The sequence below is a fragment of the Littorina saxatilis genome, linkage group LG5, assembly GCF_037325665.1.
Source record: "Littorina saxatilis isolate snail1 linkage group LG5, US_GU_Lsax_2.0, whole genome shotgun sequence".
NCBI lineage: Eukaryota > Metazoa > Mollusca > Gastropoda > Littorinimorpha > Littorinidae > Littorina > Littorina saxatilis.
In genome coordinates, this window is record NC_090249.1 from 2,483,568 (window position 1) to 2,501,675 (window position 18,108).

The window sequence follows — 18,108 nt, forward strand, 5'->3', positions numbered from 1 at the left end:
TGTCTGGCGTCCTTCTGGCGTGCACATTCATGCGTCGAGCTCCGCGCACATTTTTGTGTGCATGCTCAAAAATCCCAACGCACACAACGTATGACAACGAATGCATAGCGTTTGTCCAGAGCGCTCGTCGAACGAGTAAGGAATATTGACGCATACCCCGCGAACGACAACGCACTGGCCAAAATTGCGATTTTTTTTCAGTGCGCTGGTCGTGTGTCGTGTATGTGTGACTCCCGCATTTGGTCAGTGGGTATAGTAGCGCGGTCCTGTCGCCACTCCCTATCCCCAGAGATTGGCCCGAATTTCTCTGAGGGAATTCCCCAAGGACAATAAGCTTATACCCAATACCAAATGATGCTGTAGCTGTGTAATTCTCTAGGGATGGGCAGGCAGGTAGCGGGGAGAGGGGAGGGGAGAAACGAGAAGAAGGAATTTGAATCCAAGTTTACATCATTGTGTGTAGTGTGAGACGTGTTATGCCAGAAATCGTAGACAATACGGAGGGTATTGTACTCTTGTGAGTGTTATCATAAGACTAATATTTTCTTGGCTGAGGGCTAATGAGGAAGAGAGAGAGAGAGAGGAGGTGTGTGTTTGTGTGTGTGACAGTGTGTGTGTGTGTGTGTGTCACGGTGTGTGTGTGTGTAAATGTGTGTGTGTGTGTGTGTGTGTGTGTGTGTGTGTGTGTGTGTGTGTGTGTGTGTGTGCTGCGTGCATGCGTGCCAGCATGCGTGCGTATATGTGTGTGTGTGTGTGTGACCTCTGTACGTATGTAGATGCCAGGGTTACACATTTGAGCCTTATTGTAGTTTATGATCTGTCCTTAGAACACTTCAATTTGACCAGTTCCGTTCAGTCTGCGTTCAGTTATATATACATTCTTTCTTTCCTTTCCAGGAGGAGTTCCTGTTCTGTCACGAATTTGCAGCAAAATTTGCAAACTTCCAGAAGGTTGATTTCCATTTCTAAGCGTGCCTAGCCTGATTCGCCGCCTACGTTTCATCAAGACTTCAGACAGTTGTTGCTGCAGCCATGCATGCAATGCACGTTGATTATGTAAATGTTTTCATGGTCGCTTAATTAAGGCAACCAATCAAATCAAAGACTTTTTGAACTGGCTGTTTGATGTCTCTTGTTCTGTTTGAAATGAAGCAAGATGAATTAGAGGATTGCCAGTTCAAGGCTTCTCATATTATGAAATTACAACTACTTTGGTTGGTTGGAAGAACTGCTTTGAAATCTCGAAGACAAAATAACAGCTGGACTGTTTGTTCATCGGACGAAATGGGCGATTTCCGAGATACCGTTAATAAACAATTATTTTGTCATCATCTGTCTTCACTCTCATTGAAAAGTATGTTGACAAGCATATACACTCTTGTCTTGTGGTAAGTGTGGTGCACTAATTGTCAATCATGTCAGGTATGATTGTATTCTGAATGTGTTGCATCACATCAGAGAAAGCGACTGATATTTAAAAACAAGAAAATTGTGATAAAACCTGATTTTAATGACAAATTGCAGAACGACAGTGAGAGAGAGACCCCGCGCAAGAGAGATAGGGAGGCAGGGAAATAAGAGAGAGTGAGAGAGAGAGAGAGGGGGGGGAGAGGAAGAGAGAGAGAGAGAGATAGAGAGAGAGAGAGAGAGAGAGAGAGAGAGAGAGATTGCAAAAATAGGATGATTCGTGAAACGTGTACAGATGTTTGTGTTGTCCACAAATTATTTTAAAACGTGTAAATATTCACATCATCCGTACTATTTACGAAAGCATTACTCGGAGCAGATTCATTATTGTGTTTCCATTGCGGTAAAACTGATATTGTTCTTAGTTTTTTTGTCACATTTGTTGATATTTCAATAAGGGACCAACAGAACACTTTAATGCAACTCTTTTAATACCACCGTTTGAAAACAAAGCAAGACAAGAATATTATTATCAATAAAGTGTAATTGCACAGCCACAGTCGCATACACGATGTGCTAAGTATATCTGAACACTTAGCCCATTTCTATCTGAAGAATGCATTCATGTTAGAATTGATCCGGACAAAAAATTATTAATTGACATTTTTTAGTTGTTATTCATCTCAGTGAATTTCTTGCAATTGTTTTTTTAATTGTCTACTTGTACTTACTGTGGTTGGGATGCAAACTGTCACAAAATCTGTATCTTCGTTCTATAAGTTCGTCTCGTATTACACTGTGTGATTGCATGACCATATCAGCTCTAATATCGACACAGTTCATACTTAAAACCTGTTCTAAAGTGATCTTTTTTTCTTCACAGGATCAGCAGAGAGTGAAATAAGTATTTGCAGCTTTAGAACGGTGATATACATTGTTTTGAGTATTCTTACTTCAAATAATATTCTGTTATCTTTGCGAAACCTTTTTGAAACTGAAATTGGTTCTATATACGTTTGGTTCTATGTAATCGCTGAGTCATTTAGATCGTGTGTTTTTTTGGTGCAATACACATAATTTAAAATTGTAAATGTCATATATCTACGAAATGACAGCAATGTAGATACTGCAGCAATTTCATTTCTATGAGTGTTTTCGGTGAAAGAAACAAGCTCTCGCATTTAAAATATTACTGAAAGCATTGGCAAAAATGGGTATGTGTTTTATATTGCAAAGAGCACACGTGAAAGCTCTCACATTTATAATATCTCTCAAAGCATTGACAAAAATGGGTCATTTGTTTGATATTGCAAAGAGCGCATCTGCACTTCTTCAAAGAACATCATTTAAACCCCAACCCCCCCCCCCCCCCCCCCCCCCGCCCCCCACCAACCCTCCCCGCCCACCCAAACCCAACTGTACCCACTGACCTTTCGGGACCAATCATCACACAACCAGGTTGCACTGACTCCACCAAGAAGAACCAGCTGTTACTTTCTGTTCATTAAGTTGTTGTTTGTTCACTTTTATCCTACATACGTGAGAGAGACGACCCATTACACAACTAAACTATATACTCACACGTGTGTATATCATGTCAATGAGGTCGTTTCAAACTTATCTTACAGGGACCTAATTTTCCCCTGCTCATGATGACAAAGTTACCGAGACAAATGTCATTCTGGGAACACTTTTGCGCTTGCTGTTTTCCCGGTGTAGGATCCGGTCCGGTCCCCCCTCTGAAGTAGTCCCCCGGGGGACCAATTCGTGGCAAAAACTGCTCTATAATGGTCCCCCCTTAGACATCCAGCCTCGTTTTTCTTGTTACAATGTTAGTAATGTTACCAGCAATTTTAGAGAAAAGAAAGGAAAGAATCAGAGACTGGTTTCATTTCTTCTTATCAGTATTTATTTATTATTCATTTTATTTCATGTGATTTTTCTTTTGAACGGCATTATAAATCAGATCTATTTTATTTTCTGCAAAATATAGTCAAACAAAGAGATTGCTGTCTGTGCACTACATAATACCGGACGAAGATATAGATTGAAAATGGCTTGAATGCCCAAGAAAAACGAGGCTGGATGTCTAGGGGGGACCATTATAGAGCAGTTTTTGCCACGAATTGGTCCCCCGGGGGACTACTTCAGAGGGGGGACCGGACCGGATCCTACACCGGGAATAATGTTGACAACGTACACGTCACGCTATACTTTCTCGAGTGACGTCGTCGTTTTGCTCTGACGTCAAAGATGTCACGAGGCTTTGGAAGAGATCGATGTTACATATTAAGACGCGTCTTCAATTTGGGCGCTTCGACTACGAGACGTTGAGACGTTCTTTCTTTTGAGTTATGTTTGATTTCTGCATATCATATGTAACTATTTATTAGGAGTATAAGATATAGATTATGTTTGATTTATGCATATCATATTCACCGGTACCCCCCGCGGGCCGTTAGGGGGAAGAATTTACCCGATGCTCCCGAGCATGTCGTAAGAGGCGACTAACGGATTCTGTTTCTCCTTTTACCCTTGTTAAGTGTTTCTTGTATAGAATATAGTCAATTTTTGTAAAGATTTTAGTCAAGCAGTATGTAAGAAATGTTAAGTCCTTTGTACTGGAAACTTGCATTCTCCCAGTAAGGTAATATATTGTACTACGTAGCAAGCCCCTGGAGCAAATTTTTCATTAGTGCTTTTGTGAACAAGAAACAATTGACAAGTGGCTCTATCCCCTCTCCCCCCTTTCGCCGTCGCGATATAACCTTCGTGGTTGAAAACGACGTTAAACACCAAATAAAGAAAGATATTCACCGACATTTCACTGATGTGAATTAAGCCATGCGGTCTAACAATTCTGGCTTCGCCTTATTTCAGGGTCACACTGGATTCCATTTCACGTAGTTTAGCCGAAACTACAGGAAATGTGAGAGAGCGCATGTCCGGAAGAGCCATATCCGTATTTCCGGCGCCATTAGCGCACGTCTAAAACCGATGCTCCGCTTTTTTCGGTTGTTTATCGTGATTCATCTTGGTTTACGATCGAATTTTTCGGTCTCAAAGTACATCTTTCGATTCCGCGAACCTTGCTGCGTTGTTCTTTCAAAAAATTTGGAATGGAGAGCGAACAAAACTTGCTCAAATCCGATTCCGAGGGTGAAGACTCTTCCCCTCCATGCTCACAGAGACCCAAGAAAAACATGGTTGAAATCACAAAAGTGAAACAAAAAGAAAAACCTCGACCTGAGGTAGTACAATTACCGACAAAGGATTGGGATGACATGAAAAAGCAGAATGAACGAGTTCTGCCATGGATGGGTAAGATTTAAACAATGGGAGTTTAATTGCCGCTGCATGTACATTAGTTGCAATGATTAACACGAGAACACGTAGAAGTGTTTTCTATTGTTACATTTTTGCACTGTTTTGTATGTAGTTTGTATTTGTTCATAATTATATCAGTTCAGACTTCAGTATAACACTGGTAGAAATACAGAATCAGTCTTGTAGTTTTGGACGATGGGCGAGACTAAGGAAGGAATCTTCATTATATTTGTGATACAAATGCTTATAGTTTGGGGTGGTGATTAACACTGAGGAATGAAGCTTTATTTATACTGTTGCGGTACGGGTCAGTGAAGAAACTGAAACCTCATCACAGAACACAGACTGCATGGGCCTTATTAGTCAGTATCACAAAAGTTGATCTGTTTGAACAGAATATAGCTAGGTCCAAAAGTGTGTTGACAAAAGAGAGAATGGGGGATGGTGTGTTGTGTGTGTGTGTGTGTGTGTGTGTGTGTGTGTGCGCGCGCGTGTGTGTGTGTGTTTGTGTGTGTTTCTATGTGAGTGTGTGTGAGTTTGTGTGTGTGTGTGTGTGTGTGTGAGTGTGTGTGTGTGTGTGTGAGTGTGTGTGTGTGTGAGTGTGTGTGTGTGTGTGTGTGAGTGTGTGTGTGCGCGTGTGTGTGTGTGTGTGTGTGTGTGTGTGTGTGTGTGTGTGCGTGTATGCGGGGAAGGTGAGCATGAATATGATATTGGTATTAGCTGACACACATCACAACAGCTTAGAACATCAGGATTACAAAACAGAAGGAACTGAGAAATTTGAAGAGGGGCAAAATAGTTACCATGTTTGAATTACTTATGCGGATGCCCTTTGTCTTGCGTATAACTTGGTGCTCATCAAAACAGTCTAATTTCTTTACTGAAACTGTCATTCTTCTCCTGAAAATATTTAAAGTAAGTTTCTCTTTTTTTTATTCTTAACTTTGAACTATGTAATTTGTTTCCTATACGTATGTGTGAAATATCAATTAAATCCATGCCTTTGTAAATCATGTTGTGTGTGTGTGTGTGTGTGTGTGTGTGTGTGTGTGTGTGTGTGTGTGTGTGTGTGTGTGTGTGTGTGTGAGAGAGAGAGAGAGAAAAGCAAGGTGTACATCAACAAGCAAAAGCACGAACGCGCAAGCATAAAGGCACGAATTTACAAATATCGGTAGACAGTCAGACCGACAGACAGAGACATACACACACACACGCACATACACCCACACACACACACACACACACATACACAAACACACACACACTCACACACACACACACACACACACACACACACACACTCATACACGCGCGCATGCTCGCACGCACACACCCTCACATACACACACACACACACGCACACACATATCTATCTATATATATATACGACTAGTGTCTGTGTGTCTGTGTGTCTGTGTGTGTGTGTGTGTATCTGTCTGTGCGCGATGCACGGCCAAAGTTCTCGATGGATCTGCTTCAAATTTGGTGGGCATATTCAAGTAGACCCGGGACACGACACAACCTGGTCGATATTTCAACACGTGCTCTCAGCGCGCAGCGCGGAACCGATTTTGGTTCCACCTCAGCTATTTTGGTTCCACCTCAGCTTACCCGGGCCCCCATACCGACACACCATAGCCGCTACACCACATCACAACGCCAAAGTTCTCGGTGGATCTTTTTCAAATTTGGACACCGTATTCAGCTACACCCCGGACACAATATCATCGATGAGATATTTCAACACGTGCTCTCAGCGCGCAGCGCTGAACTCATTTTCGTTTTTGGGTTCATTTCACCATTATAAGTAACTCTTCCTTATCTTCTCCAGTGTTTGGCGTTTATCTCCCTTCCTTCGTGTGGCTTTCCCGTTCAGTTCTAAGTTACTATTACTATTTTTAGAATGTCACTGCGCTGTCCACTGCGCTGTCCACAACGCTTCCCTTGCACCCGTAAGTTGTTCTTACTGTCAAAGTGAAAAGGTCGAATCAATTTATAGCCACGCGAAAAATACACTCTCACCTATCTCTATATATTTATAGATACAGATATGCATATATATATATGGCTTCTCTGTGTGTGTGGGTGTTTGTGTGTGTGTGTGGGCTAAAACCTGTGTATTGTAGAGTTCTGTTTGTGATGTGGTCTAGCGGCTTTTGTCTGTCTGTATGTTCTGGCATTTGAGAAGCCACAACAGATAATATAGGGCTAAGAAATAAGCTCTAAAATTCTCAATCCCGTTTGACAGGACTTCGCCTGCAGAGGTGATTGTGATGAACCGCCACGCTGTCTGTCTCTGTCTCGCGATTTACCCCGGCGAAGCCGGGTATTCCTCTAGTCAATCAATATGCAGCTTATATAGCGCGTATTCCGTGGGTACAGTTCTAAGCGCTTGTCGAAGAGTTGTTAACACAGGACTAACAAAGAAACTAACATCTTCAGACGGACACGAACCCTATCACACACTGGCAAACCCTGGTAAACATACAACAAACAACTGTTTAACAACAATGTACACATCAATAGCTAGGTCCAAACAAAATAATATTAAGCACAAAGAAAACACCTCTCACAGAGCACAGCACAAGAATGTCTTTTGGGGCACAACCCATCGCGTCGAGCATGAAAGTCGCAGCCAGCTAAGGGAAGAACTGAGTCTTCAACCTACTCTTGAACGCGTCACATACACACACGCACATACACACATGTACACACACACACGCGCGCGTACACACAAACACACACATACACACACACACACACACACACACACACACACACACACACACACACACACACACACCGTACACATAATGTGCGCTCTCAGCTTGCGTATTTCGATTACATTTATGATAATGATAAAATTAACTGATATAGCTTAAACAAAACTAACCCCACACTCGTATTTACACCAGGCTATGCTGTGAACCGTTGTCCTGGTTTCTTGTCTCTCTCTTATCGTTTCAGTGTGGTGCAGGCTTGTTCGCATAAGTGCGTCTGCACCCCAATTCTGAACTACACCACTATTGATCCCTTCAGTGTTCCTAACCGACGGTGCTTACGCACGGAAAGTTCTGTGGTATACGGCAGTGTTATCTGTTGATTGTAATGGTTTGTGATTAGTAAGTCTGCATTCATGTTCAACATCAGATTAACGTTGTTGCTGTCTGGTTTCTTAGCCTCTTTGGGCTACAGTATCATTAAACACCTGAGAATTGGGACGTACTCGAGCTGGCCAAACGAATTAACCCAGCTGGCACACTGACACACATTGCAACACATGTGTCATTCAGAGACAAACGCGCTAGTGAGAGAAGCACTGTGTTGTAGATACTTCCACCTATCCACAAAGCGAGCACTGAGTCGCACACGCACAGGTAAGAGTGTATTTCACGCGTGCTCTTGGCATACATCTAGCCTTCTAAAGGTTTTGAAAATTAAGGGTTTGAAAATTGTAATTTGAACTTGAAAAGTAGGGTATAGTTCACGTTTAGCGTCCCAAATTCAAGGAAGGTGTTACATGGGGCCGTTACAAGGTACTTGCACACTTTGACAAGGAGAGAACACTGAGAGGCAGTGTGTTGATAGACGAGTTCTAAACATATCTCTGTCGGGTTTGTCACGTATGGGTTGTGAACGAGTGAATGCCCTTAGTTTTACTCGGACAAACATTGCACGGGGTGATCACTAGCGAGGGGTGTGTGGGAAACACGTGGACAAGAGAACGTGGGCATTTATTTGTCAGAGAAAAAGCAAGGGTATTCAAACTTACACAACCCATATAAATCTGACACAGTTAGTTTTGGACATCGTCTATTGAAATGGAACCAATATCGAGGCGAAACCCTATCCTTCGTCGTCTTCTTCTTCTTTTTCTTCTTCTTCTCCTTCTTTTCGTCCGCCTCTTCCAGACGTCCACTGCTGTTGCACGCACGAATGCCGCCGTCTTCGTAAGACTTTCGACTTTCCGAATTCTATTCATTCCGGCCGAAACCCCATTTCATGTTCAACGGACATAAGTACATTGTGGACTGTTTACGACGTAAGTTAGTGCGGTACACTATTCGTAAACTCCCCTTAAAGTAGGGCCTACACGCTCAAAGCAAGGCCGTTATCAGGTGAGCAACAAACAACACAAAGAGTGCAGCAATACTCATGGTAATCTCCACCCTTGGTCGCTTCAAACAGCCCCGTGCTGCTTAGAATTATGTACAGTTGTATGTAGGTTTCCTCGCTGTGTTTGTGCCGGAAGTAAGTCAAATGTGTGCTATGTAATGCCGTTTTCTAGTGGGTAGGTCTTTGTCCTCAATGTTTACAGACAAATACAGAGACACACAGTCAGGAACACACACACACACACACCCCGCACACACACACCACACACACACACACCCCGCACACACACACCACACACCCACACACACCCCGCACACACACCACACACACACACCCCGCACACACACCACACACACACACACCCCGCACACACACCACACACACACACACGCCGCACACACACACCACACACACACACACACGCACGCACGCACGAACGCACACACACAGACGCACGCACGCACGCACGCACGAACGCACACACACACACACACACACCACACACAGACACCCCCCACACACATGCACACACATATATACACACAAACACACACACACACACACACACACGCACGCACGAACGCACACACACACACGCACGCACGCACGCACGAACGCACACACACACACACACACACACACACACACACACACACACACACACACACACATCTATAACAAACAACAACAACACAAACAACAACAACAACAAATAACACCAGCAAAACACAAACAAACAAAGAAACACAAATAGGAACAAGAGACCGCATGTGAGAAGAACTAGACAAATATAGGAATACAATTTACTCACCAGAAACACGGGCATTTAAACATGTTCGTCACACAATTATTATATACTCTCTGAACAGGAAGGCATAGTGTAAGATGGGTATGAGGATCGAAGGCTGGTCATTTCTGAAGCAAGAACTGTTAATACGAGGTTTTTTTTCTCTCTACCAGGACTACGCCTATTGATCAACAGCATAGGATTCAGAAAGTACACTTGTACGAGAATTACAACATGCACGTGATCATTATTACACCCCCGGTATAGGGGTGTGTATAGGTTTCACTCGATGTGTTTGTTTGTGTGTTTGTTTGTGTGTTTGTGTTCGCAAGTAGATCTCAAGAATGAACGGACCGATCGTCACCAAACTTGGTGAACAGGTTCTATACATTCCTGAGACGGTCCTTACAAAAATTGGGACCAGTCAAACACACGGTTAGGGAGTTATTGGTGGATTAAAATTATACAAGGACTTATAGAGGCACACCCCCGTTGGTCAAAGGGAAATAACCATTCTCACTGCCACCAACTGAGAAGGTTATTTCCCTTTGTCGCTTTGACGGGGGTGTTTTTCCTATCGGAGGAATTTCTTGTTTTATCCGTTTTTTCCTCTCCCAGAATCACACCTGCCTTCAGCAGCTGGTCAACACTTCCATTTGGTCACCATGGGAAGACTGGACAGTAGCCTGCTGGACACCACGACGTTGCTGGCGGGCAGCGTGTTGTCGCTCACCGTGCTGTGGTGGCTGTCCACACGTCGTCCCTCCGATTTGCCCCCGGGTCCCGGCCCCGCCTTACCTGTCATCGGTCACCTGCACCTTCTGAGCTCCGACCCCCGGGCGGCGTTCAGGACGTGGCGGCGTCAGTACGGGGACGTCTTCAGCCTGTACATGGGCGGGCGGCTGGTTGTGGTGCTCAACGGCTTGCCCGTCATCAAGGAAGCGCTGGTCAAGATGGCCGACGTCTTCTCCCACAGACCGCACATGTTTATCACTGACAGGATCACAAACCAGAAAGGTACGTGCGAGTGATTTTACAGGTTCAGGCTTCTGTGGAATATGCAGTCAAAGCAAAGGTAATACCATTAGTTGATTTTTTTGTTATGCCGAAGGGTATATGCCTTATAGCTTTCGGCTTCTGTGGTATGCAGTGAGAGCAAAGTTAATACTATTAGTGGAGACTATTGACTGAAAGTTTTAACGAGGACGCAGGTTTTAACGTATGTGTGTTCGGAGGGTAAAAAGGAACTGACGTATTTCTGTCATCGCATCGACGTTGGTGTATCTGCTTCGGGGGTTGAAGGAATGGATACTCACGCCTCAGTGTTCTTGTTTATTTTGTTTTGCCGACATGCTCGATGCTATGCAAAACACAGGCTACTACAGGGATTCAACCAGGAGTTCTCACAATTGGTGGGGAAGGGTGATGCCCGATCGCTCTTTTTGTGTCCAGATACGTCTACGAGTAATGTTCGTACTCCCTGTTCATGACGGCATATTTTCATGGTCATGTTTTTGTTTTTAAAGAATCCTCCATTTTCATGGTTTACAGCACAGTCATGAAATATTCCTTGACATTTTTAATGTCCAATTCCCCTGAAAACCTTCCAAACTTGTCTTTATATATATATACATAAAAAAAAGTTTGATAAATGTGGCTTCATAAAACAATAAAAAAAAAGTTTAAACTTCCAAAAATGTCTCCTTACAGGAAGCCTGGGCGTATCTTTGGTGATTTACACGATGGTTTACAATAATAATAATAATAATGGAAATTTATAGAGCGCTTACCTAAAAGCTCCAAGCGCGTTACAATGACATTATTATACACATAAACAATGGTTTATAATGAGATACTATACCGACACATGCACAGCCTGGCGGCGACCTTTCGATTCATTTTCTGCTACTGCTATGACGAATTAAGTCACCGAGATAGACCTCTTTTTTTGGAGAAGTGACACACTGTTTTACGTGACGTCATGCTTAGCATTATGACGTCTACTCCATCTTGTCTGCGCTTATGACGTCAGAGACTTCATTTTAAATGCGAGGGTCAAGAAAAGAAGTATTAGACTGTTCAGTCGATGTTGTATCTCATAAAGAGTATATATATTATGTGCACGTACAGGCATCGTCAGTTCCTCTGGCGCCCTGTGGAAGGAGCAGCGGAAGACGGCCCTGGAGATTCTCCGTGAGCTGGGCATGGGCAAGAACGTGCTGGCCGAGAAGATCCAGGAGGAGATCACTTACTACATCCGGGCAATCGAGGACCACCAGGAGGCGCCCGTTGACCTTTCGACCTTGACCCATATCACCGTGTCTAACAACATCTGTTCCATTATTTTCGGCAAGCGCTTCGACTACGATGACCCGGCGTTCAGAGGCTATCTGAGGATGATGGAGGAGAATATGAAAGCCATCGGAGGTAAGCGAATCTCAAGACAGGTGGCACAGATGAAACAATAACACACACGTTGTGTTCATGAAGAGTCCTTCCCGTGTAAACTAGTATTATCAGCACCTGAACTGCTCTCGCGCCGGGAGGCTGCGTTGACTAGTCTCTCCCTTGTTTGTGCTGTTTTCGTCGATATTTGTGACTTTCTTGGACGGATTTTTGTACGAGTGTGTTCGTCATGATGTGGGCCATCTTTTGGTCAGTGTTCCTTACTATGCTGCCTCCACGTTTCCAGCAAATTTGGACATTTACCGTCGTCGCTCTGGTCAGTAACTTGCTTTGCCAGTCGACTTTTCGCCACCAAACCGAGCCTCCATTTTCTCCTGTAATTTCTCCCCACGGGTCAGCAGCAAATAAAGAGACCAGCGCCCCAATCAACGCTTTTATAATGGACAACGACACGGATATCTTTTGCATTACTGAATCGTGGCTCCCCCATAAAGGAGCTAACGCTAAGATCAAGGACTTAACACCCCCCGGCTACAAAACGCTGCCTTACTCTCGAGAAGGGCGCGTAGGAGGTGGGATTGCAATTATCATCAAGGAATCCCTTCTCCCTAACATCAAACCAAAAACAGACTTCAACTTCCCCCACCCGTCTTTTGAGCTCGTTGAGCTGACTCTTGTCCTTCCATCTGACACCCTTCACCTCTTCGAAACTTAATGACGACAAGACCGAGATCATGCTAGTTGTACCCCCTTCTCTTAAAAAAGAACCATCCCTTCCTGCCCAAATCTCTATAGCTGGAACTGATATTCAGTTGGCTTCTCAAGTACGAAACCTCGGTGTCATCTTCGACGAAACTCTCTGCTTCAAACAACAAGTCTCCACTGTCTGTAGAAATGCCTACTATGAACTGAGAAAAATTAGCTCCATCCGCCACTGCCTTTCTTCCGATGCTACAAAAACCCTCATTTGCTCTCTCGTTCTTTCAAGGCTAGATTACGGAAATGCCCTTCTTTCTGGTTCATTTGACTATCTCATTGAAAAACTGCAGAAAGTACAGAACAACTCCGCTAGATTAATCACAAAGACCCCTAAAAGACACCACATCACACCTGTTTTGAGATCCCTTCACTGGCTGCCTGTAAGAAGTCGTATTCAATACAAAATTGCATGCATTTGTTTCTCTTTCTTTCATGGTACAGGACCTGCCAGGGCCGGACTAGGCGAAGAGGAGGGGGGGGGGGTTGCCAGTGGTGGCCCAGGGGGATGTCCCCCCTGGCGGCAGGGGCGGATCAGTTCATTTTATGACTGGTTTTTTTCAAAAGTATATTGTGAAGATATGGGTGTGAAGGCGCGAAGCGCCGAGCCGACGGCGCGAAGCGCCTAGCTTGCTAGGGGGGTCCGGGGGCATGCCCCCCCGGAAAATTTTGAAAAAAAGGATGCAAAATGGTGCAATCTGGTGCATTCTGAGGATGATCATTACCAGTTTTAGGCAGCAGATTTTGTCACTGATTAATACCCCAAAAATTGAAACTCAATGTAAAATAAAGAAATGCATACCTCATTCAATATTTTTATTTTTTGGCTGGGGGGGGATCCGGAAACCCTAGAACCCACCCACCCCCCACCCCCCCTCGTTGTGGGGGTCAGGGGGCGAAGCCCCCTGAAGCTGACGGGTAGGTCATATTCTGAGATAGGACAAGAAGAGCAAACGCTCGATCGAGTCACTTTCGCAGTTCTGAATATTATATGAGGCATCAGATGGACAGGAAGAAATTGCTATTCACAACACAATGAGTCACGTTCACATAAAATTTGAGCCCGGTCACTTTTATAGTTTCCGAGAAAAGCCCAACGTTAAGTTGTGTGTTGCCGAACAGAAAAGGCTAGTTATCTCCCTTGTTTTTCTGATAACGTTCGTAAAAGGCTACAGATGTAAATACTTTGATGTAAAGAATAATCCTACAAAGTTTCAATCACATCCGATGAACTTTGTCAAAGATATAAAATGTCTAATTTTTCCTTTGACGCTGACCTGTGACCTTGAAAAAGGTCAAAGGTCAACGAAACCATCGTTAAAGTGTAGAGGTCATTGGAGGTCACGACTAAACAAAATATGAGCCCGATCGCTTTGATAGTTTCCGAGAAAAGTCCAACGTTAAGGTGGTGTCTACGGACGGCCGGCCGGACGGCCGGCCGGACAGACTAACACTGACCGATTACATAGAGTCACTTTTTCTCAAGTGACTCAAAAATGGTCGCTCCTTGCATGAAACGGCATAAAATAAGCAATAATAAAAAAAAAATTAAATAAGTATGGTACATGTTTAGGCTAGGGGGGGGGGGGGGGTTGCGCAACCCCCATAACCCCCCCGGTAGTCCGGCCCTGCCTGCTTATCTCTCTGAGATGTTATCAAAATATTCAAACCTCTCCTCTCTTCGCTCTGCAACAGATACCAATGTACTTAGTAAACCAAAAAGAAACAGAAAATCAACTAACTATGGATTTGAAAGATCCTTCAAGTACCAGGGACCTCTTGTCTGGGAGAAAATCCCCCGGAGCATTAGGGATTCCCGGTCACCATCTGCCTTTAGAACAGCCCTCAAAACACACATGTTTAAGTTAGACCTCTGAAGGAGATCCCATGATCGGTGAGTCATCGGCGCTGCCACGTGTATTATCTACTAAAGTGTGGCGTTCATGAGGATGTGTATGTGCCTGTGTGTGTTGTGTAGTCAAGTGGCGTATCCAGTCTTTTTGTGTAATTATCTCCTGCCCGACCCAGTTGCCTCCCCTGTCTATTATCTTCCCCTGACCCAAGTTGTGTCTCCCGCTAGGATGATTGTGTGTTTACTATCGTAGGGTAGACTCTTGACCGGATTCCTTTCTAACCTCTTATCCCAGATTTAGGTGGTCGTTATGTAATGTGCCGCCGGACTGTCTGGGTATCGTTGGACGGCGTTTTGTCAAGTGGGTGTCATTTCTTTTGACAGGGTATATCATAGAAGAGGTTTTAGTCTCTTACCCCTCTCCCCCTTCTTTGTAACTGGTTGTAATATAATGAGCCTTATCCGGTGTGCGTAATATTTCCGGTGTGTGACACCTCTGTAACGATTTCTGCCTCTTTAACGATCCCTTTCATTTGGCAGGCAATCTTAAGACGACGCCCCCCGTTGTCTGACACCTAGGTAGCCTCCCTATTGGCTATTGGGAATCGGAAGTGGCCAGCCTTTAAAAGACTGAGCATTTAGGCTAGAGGAGAGAACGCGATTTGTGATATACTGAGCTGTGTGCTGCTCGATTGTGTCGGTTGACGTGAACGGTCGAAGTGCTGACCATATTTGTCGCGAAGTTGTAATCAGTCGACTTGTGGTGTTAGATTCCGATACCTGTGCTCTTGTGTTTACGTTTCACTGAGTGTGCTCACTGAGGAGAATCTGTAAGTAACCAAATGCTTTATTCATTCCTTATGCTGTATTCTTTCCTTATGCTCTATTCTTATGTTTCATTTGATGCTATGATGTTTGCATATATGTACATTTTGACGCCATTTTGATCTATCGGAGAGATGTGTTTTCTAGATCAGTTTCTAATCACTTTCATGATTTGACGCTGAAATTGAGCGTTAATAACTTCTAATATTTGATGACCAGTTGTTCTAAAGCTGTTTTAGAGTCTTGTAAATTAAAGACTCGTAAGAATCAAGTAAGGCAGACTCGTTCTCATTTTCCCGCCAGTTCAATGGGCTTTGTTTGGGGAAAACACATATACACATTTTGTACGAGCATTCCACTGGGCTAAATAATGTCTAGCACATAAAACTCGCGCGTGTATCGTAACCCATGTGTATCGTTGCCATGTTTCCCCATTTTATCACATATTATTTCTGGAGATCAGTAAAGTCTGAGTAGTAGTCGGTTAAAAGCCCAAAGTTAAGCCCTCAGTGCCATTGGCCCGTAAAGCTACCTATTTACGATTTAGGCGCAGAAACCCCTACAATTGATGAACGGGAATTATGGTTGACATATATTTTGGGTAATGAACTCGCATCATGAGTTATCTTTCTTATTCTTGTCATTATTATTCAACTCGATGAAGATTTGTCTTCATGGCGATGAACATACTTAATAATAACAATTATTTTGCAGTTGCGGTTCATGCAGTTGATTAATTTATGTAGAGCATTTTCCAATGCAAGGGAAGATGTTGGTTACTTCCCTTGACATTAGCTGTTGTGGAGTTGTTTAACTCACTGTGGATTCTCTTTCAGAGAATGCTGTGTCTGCAGGATTTTGGCTGTATTGTTTAGGTTTATTGTGGAATGTATGTATGGTTAGGATGCATTGGTATGAATGATGCGTTTTACTTGTTATGCCATGTACTTATATTATGTTTTCTTTTCTTTTCATGTGTCATCAGACACTGCTTTCTGGTGTTAACTTTCTGGTGTTAACTTTCTGGTGTTTACTTTCTGGTGTTAACTTTCTGGTGTTAACTTTCTGGTGTTAACTTTCTGGTGTTAACTTTCTGGTGTTAACTTTCTGGTGTTAACTTTCTGGTATTAACTTTCTGGTGTTAACTTTCTGGTGTTAACTTTCTGGTGTTAACTTTCTGGTGTTAACTTTCTGGTGTTAACTTTCTGGTGTTAACTCTCTGGTGTCTACGTTCTGGTGTCTACTTTCTGGTGTCTACTTTCTGGTGTTTGCTTCTGGTGTACGTTAAGTAAAAGTCACGTTATCGCAACCTCTGTCTTGGCGTCTCATTTATGCTTCCTGGCCTATTCCACCCCCTTCCACTCCACCCGATCACAGTTGTACTAGAATAACGTATGCGTACATGGAATGACATTGCGGGTTACCTGAACATTGACAATGACGAAACAAAGATTGTGTGTGTGTGTGTGTGTGCGCGCGCGTGTGTGTGTGTGTGTGTGTGCGTGTGTGTGTGCGTGCGTGTGTGGGTGTGTGTGACCATGTTTGAATTTATTCGGATTTAGTTCTCTTTCCTTGTTTGTATTATGATTGTGTAAGTGTAAAGCGCTCTGGGCTCGTCACCACGAGGTTTACGCGCTATATAAGTAATCGTTATTATTATTATTATTATTATCATTATTATTATCACAGATCCGCCCAAGCTCGCGGGAAAAAAAACATTACTACCAGAATCACAAGGCTCGGGAATTGTTTTACAAGGTAGTCACATTTGGTTGTTCTAGTCTGAGTTGATATGGAGATATGGCGAGTTGAAAACGCCGATTCTTTCACCTGAAACACGGTAGTTTCCATACCGCAAAGAAGGAATGGGCCGAGAGCTACTATTAGCACGGCGCCGTGCGCACATTTGACCGAATTATGTTATTCACACAATACCATCTGTCGATCTCTAAAAATCAGTTAAAAAAGGCTAGTTGACATGTAATGGAACTATTTACTAAAATCAAGAAGCATCTCAGTTCTAGCAGTGCAAATTAGGCACCCCTAATATAGCACACACTCCTGGCGAATGCATACTGGACCGTGCGTATACGCCGTCGCAATCAAGGCAAGTAACTTTGTGAGTATAAACATTAGCAAGGGAAGCAACTTGAATACACTAGTAACACCTTAATATCAGGCTTCACATCGCAGGTGACACCGTACTTTTAAACGTTATGTTTTCAGCCTCAGCCATTATCAACTACATGCCAATGCTGGAGTACCTGCCTGGTGACCTCTTCAAGATCAAACTGGTCGTCCGCAGGGCAACCAAGTTCTACGATTTCGTCCAGCAGCACATATCAGAACACCGCACGGAACGAAGCCTACACACAGAGAACACAGACTTTATCCACTCTTACCTCACCCAGGGAGAACAACTGGAAGACAGTAACGTCGAGAACACGCTGGATAGTGAGTGTGTGAGTGTGTGTGTGTGTGTGTGTGTGTGTGTGTGTGTGTGTGTGTGTGTGTGTGTGTGTGTGTGTGTGGGTGTGTGTTAATAATTCTAAATTTCACGGAGTTGTTGGTGCTGGTTTATACTACACATCATAGTCAGATGAAGGGGGTGAGACAGGAAATATTTGTTCGA

At 43.6% G+C, this 18,108-nt stretch overlaps 2 protein-coding genes across 2 annotated transcripts in view; both read left to right on the top strand.

Moving 5' to 3' along the window:
- The window catches only part of LOC138965974 (uncharacterized), a 75,200-nt gene extending 73,871 nt beyond the window's left edge, over positions 1-1,329 (top strand). Inside the window, exon 25 of the mRNA XM_070338059.1 lies at positions 898-1,329. Within this exon, the coding sequence (XP_070194160.1) occupies positions 898-969 (72 nt within the window). The 3' untranslated portion in view covers positions 970-1,329. The remainder of the gene's footprint in view (positions 1-897) is intronic.
- A 6,493-nt stretch (positions 1,330-7,822) lies between these two features.
- LOC138966068 (cytochrome P450 2J4-like) overlaps positions 7,823-18,108 on the top strand; it is a 26,307-nt gene continuing 16,021 nt past the window's right edge. Inside the window, exons 1-4 of the mRNA XM_070338157.1 lie at positions 7,823-8,111; positions 10,256-10,654; positions 11,768-12,064; positions 17,703-17,930. Coding sequence (XP_070194258.1) covers positions 8,015-8,111; positions 10,256-10,654; positions 11,768-12,064; positions 17,703-17,930 — 1,021 coding nt within the window. The 5' untranslated portion in view covers positions 7,823-8,014. The remainder of the gene's footprint in view (positions 8,112-10,255; positions 10,655-11,767; positions 12,065-17,702; positions 17,931-18,108) is intronic.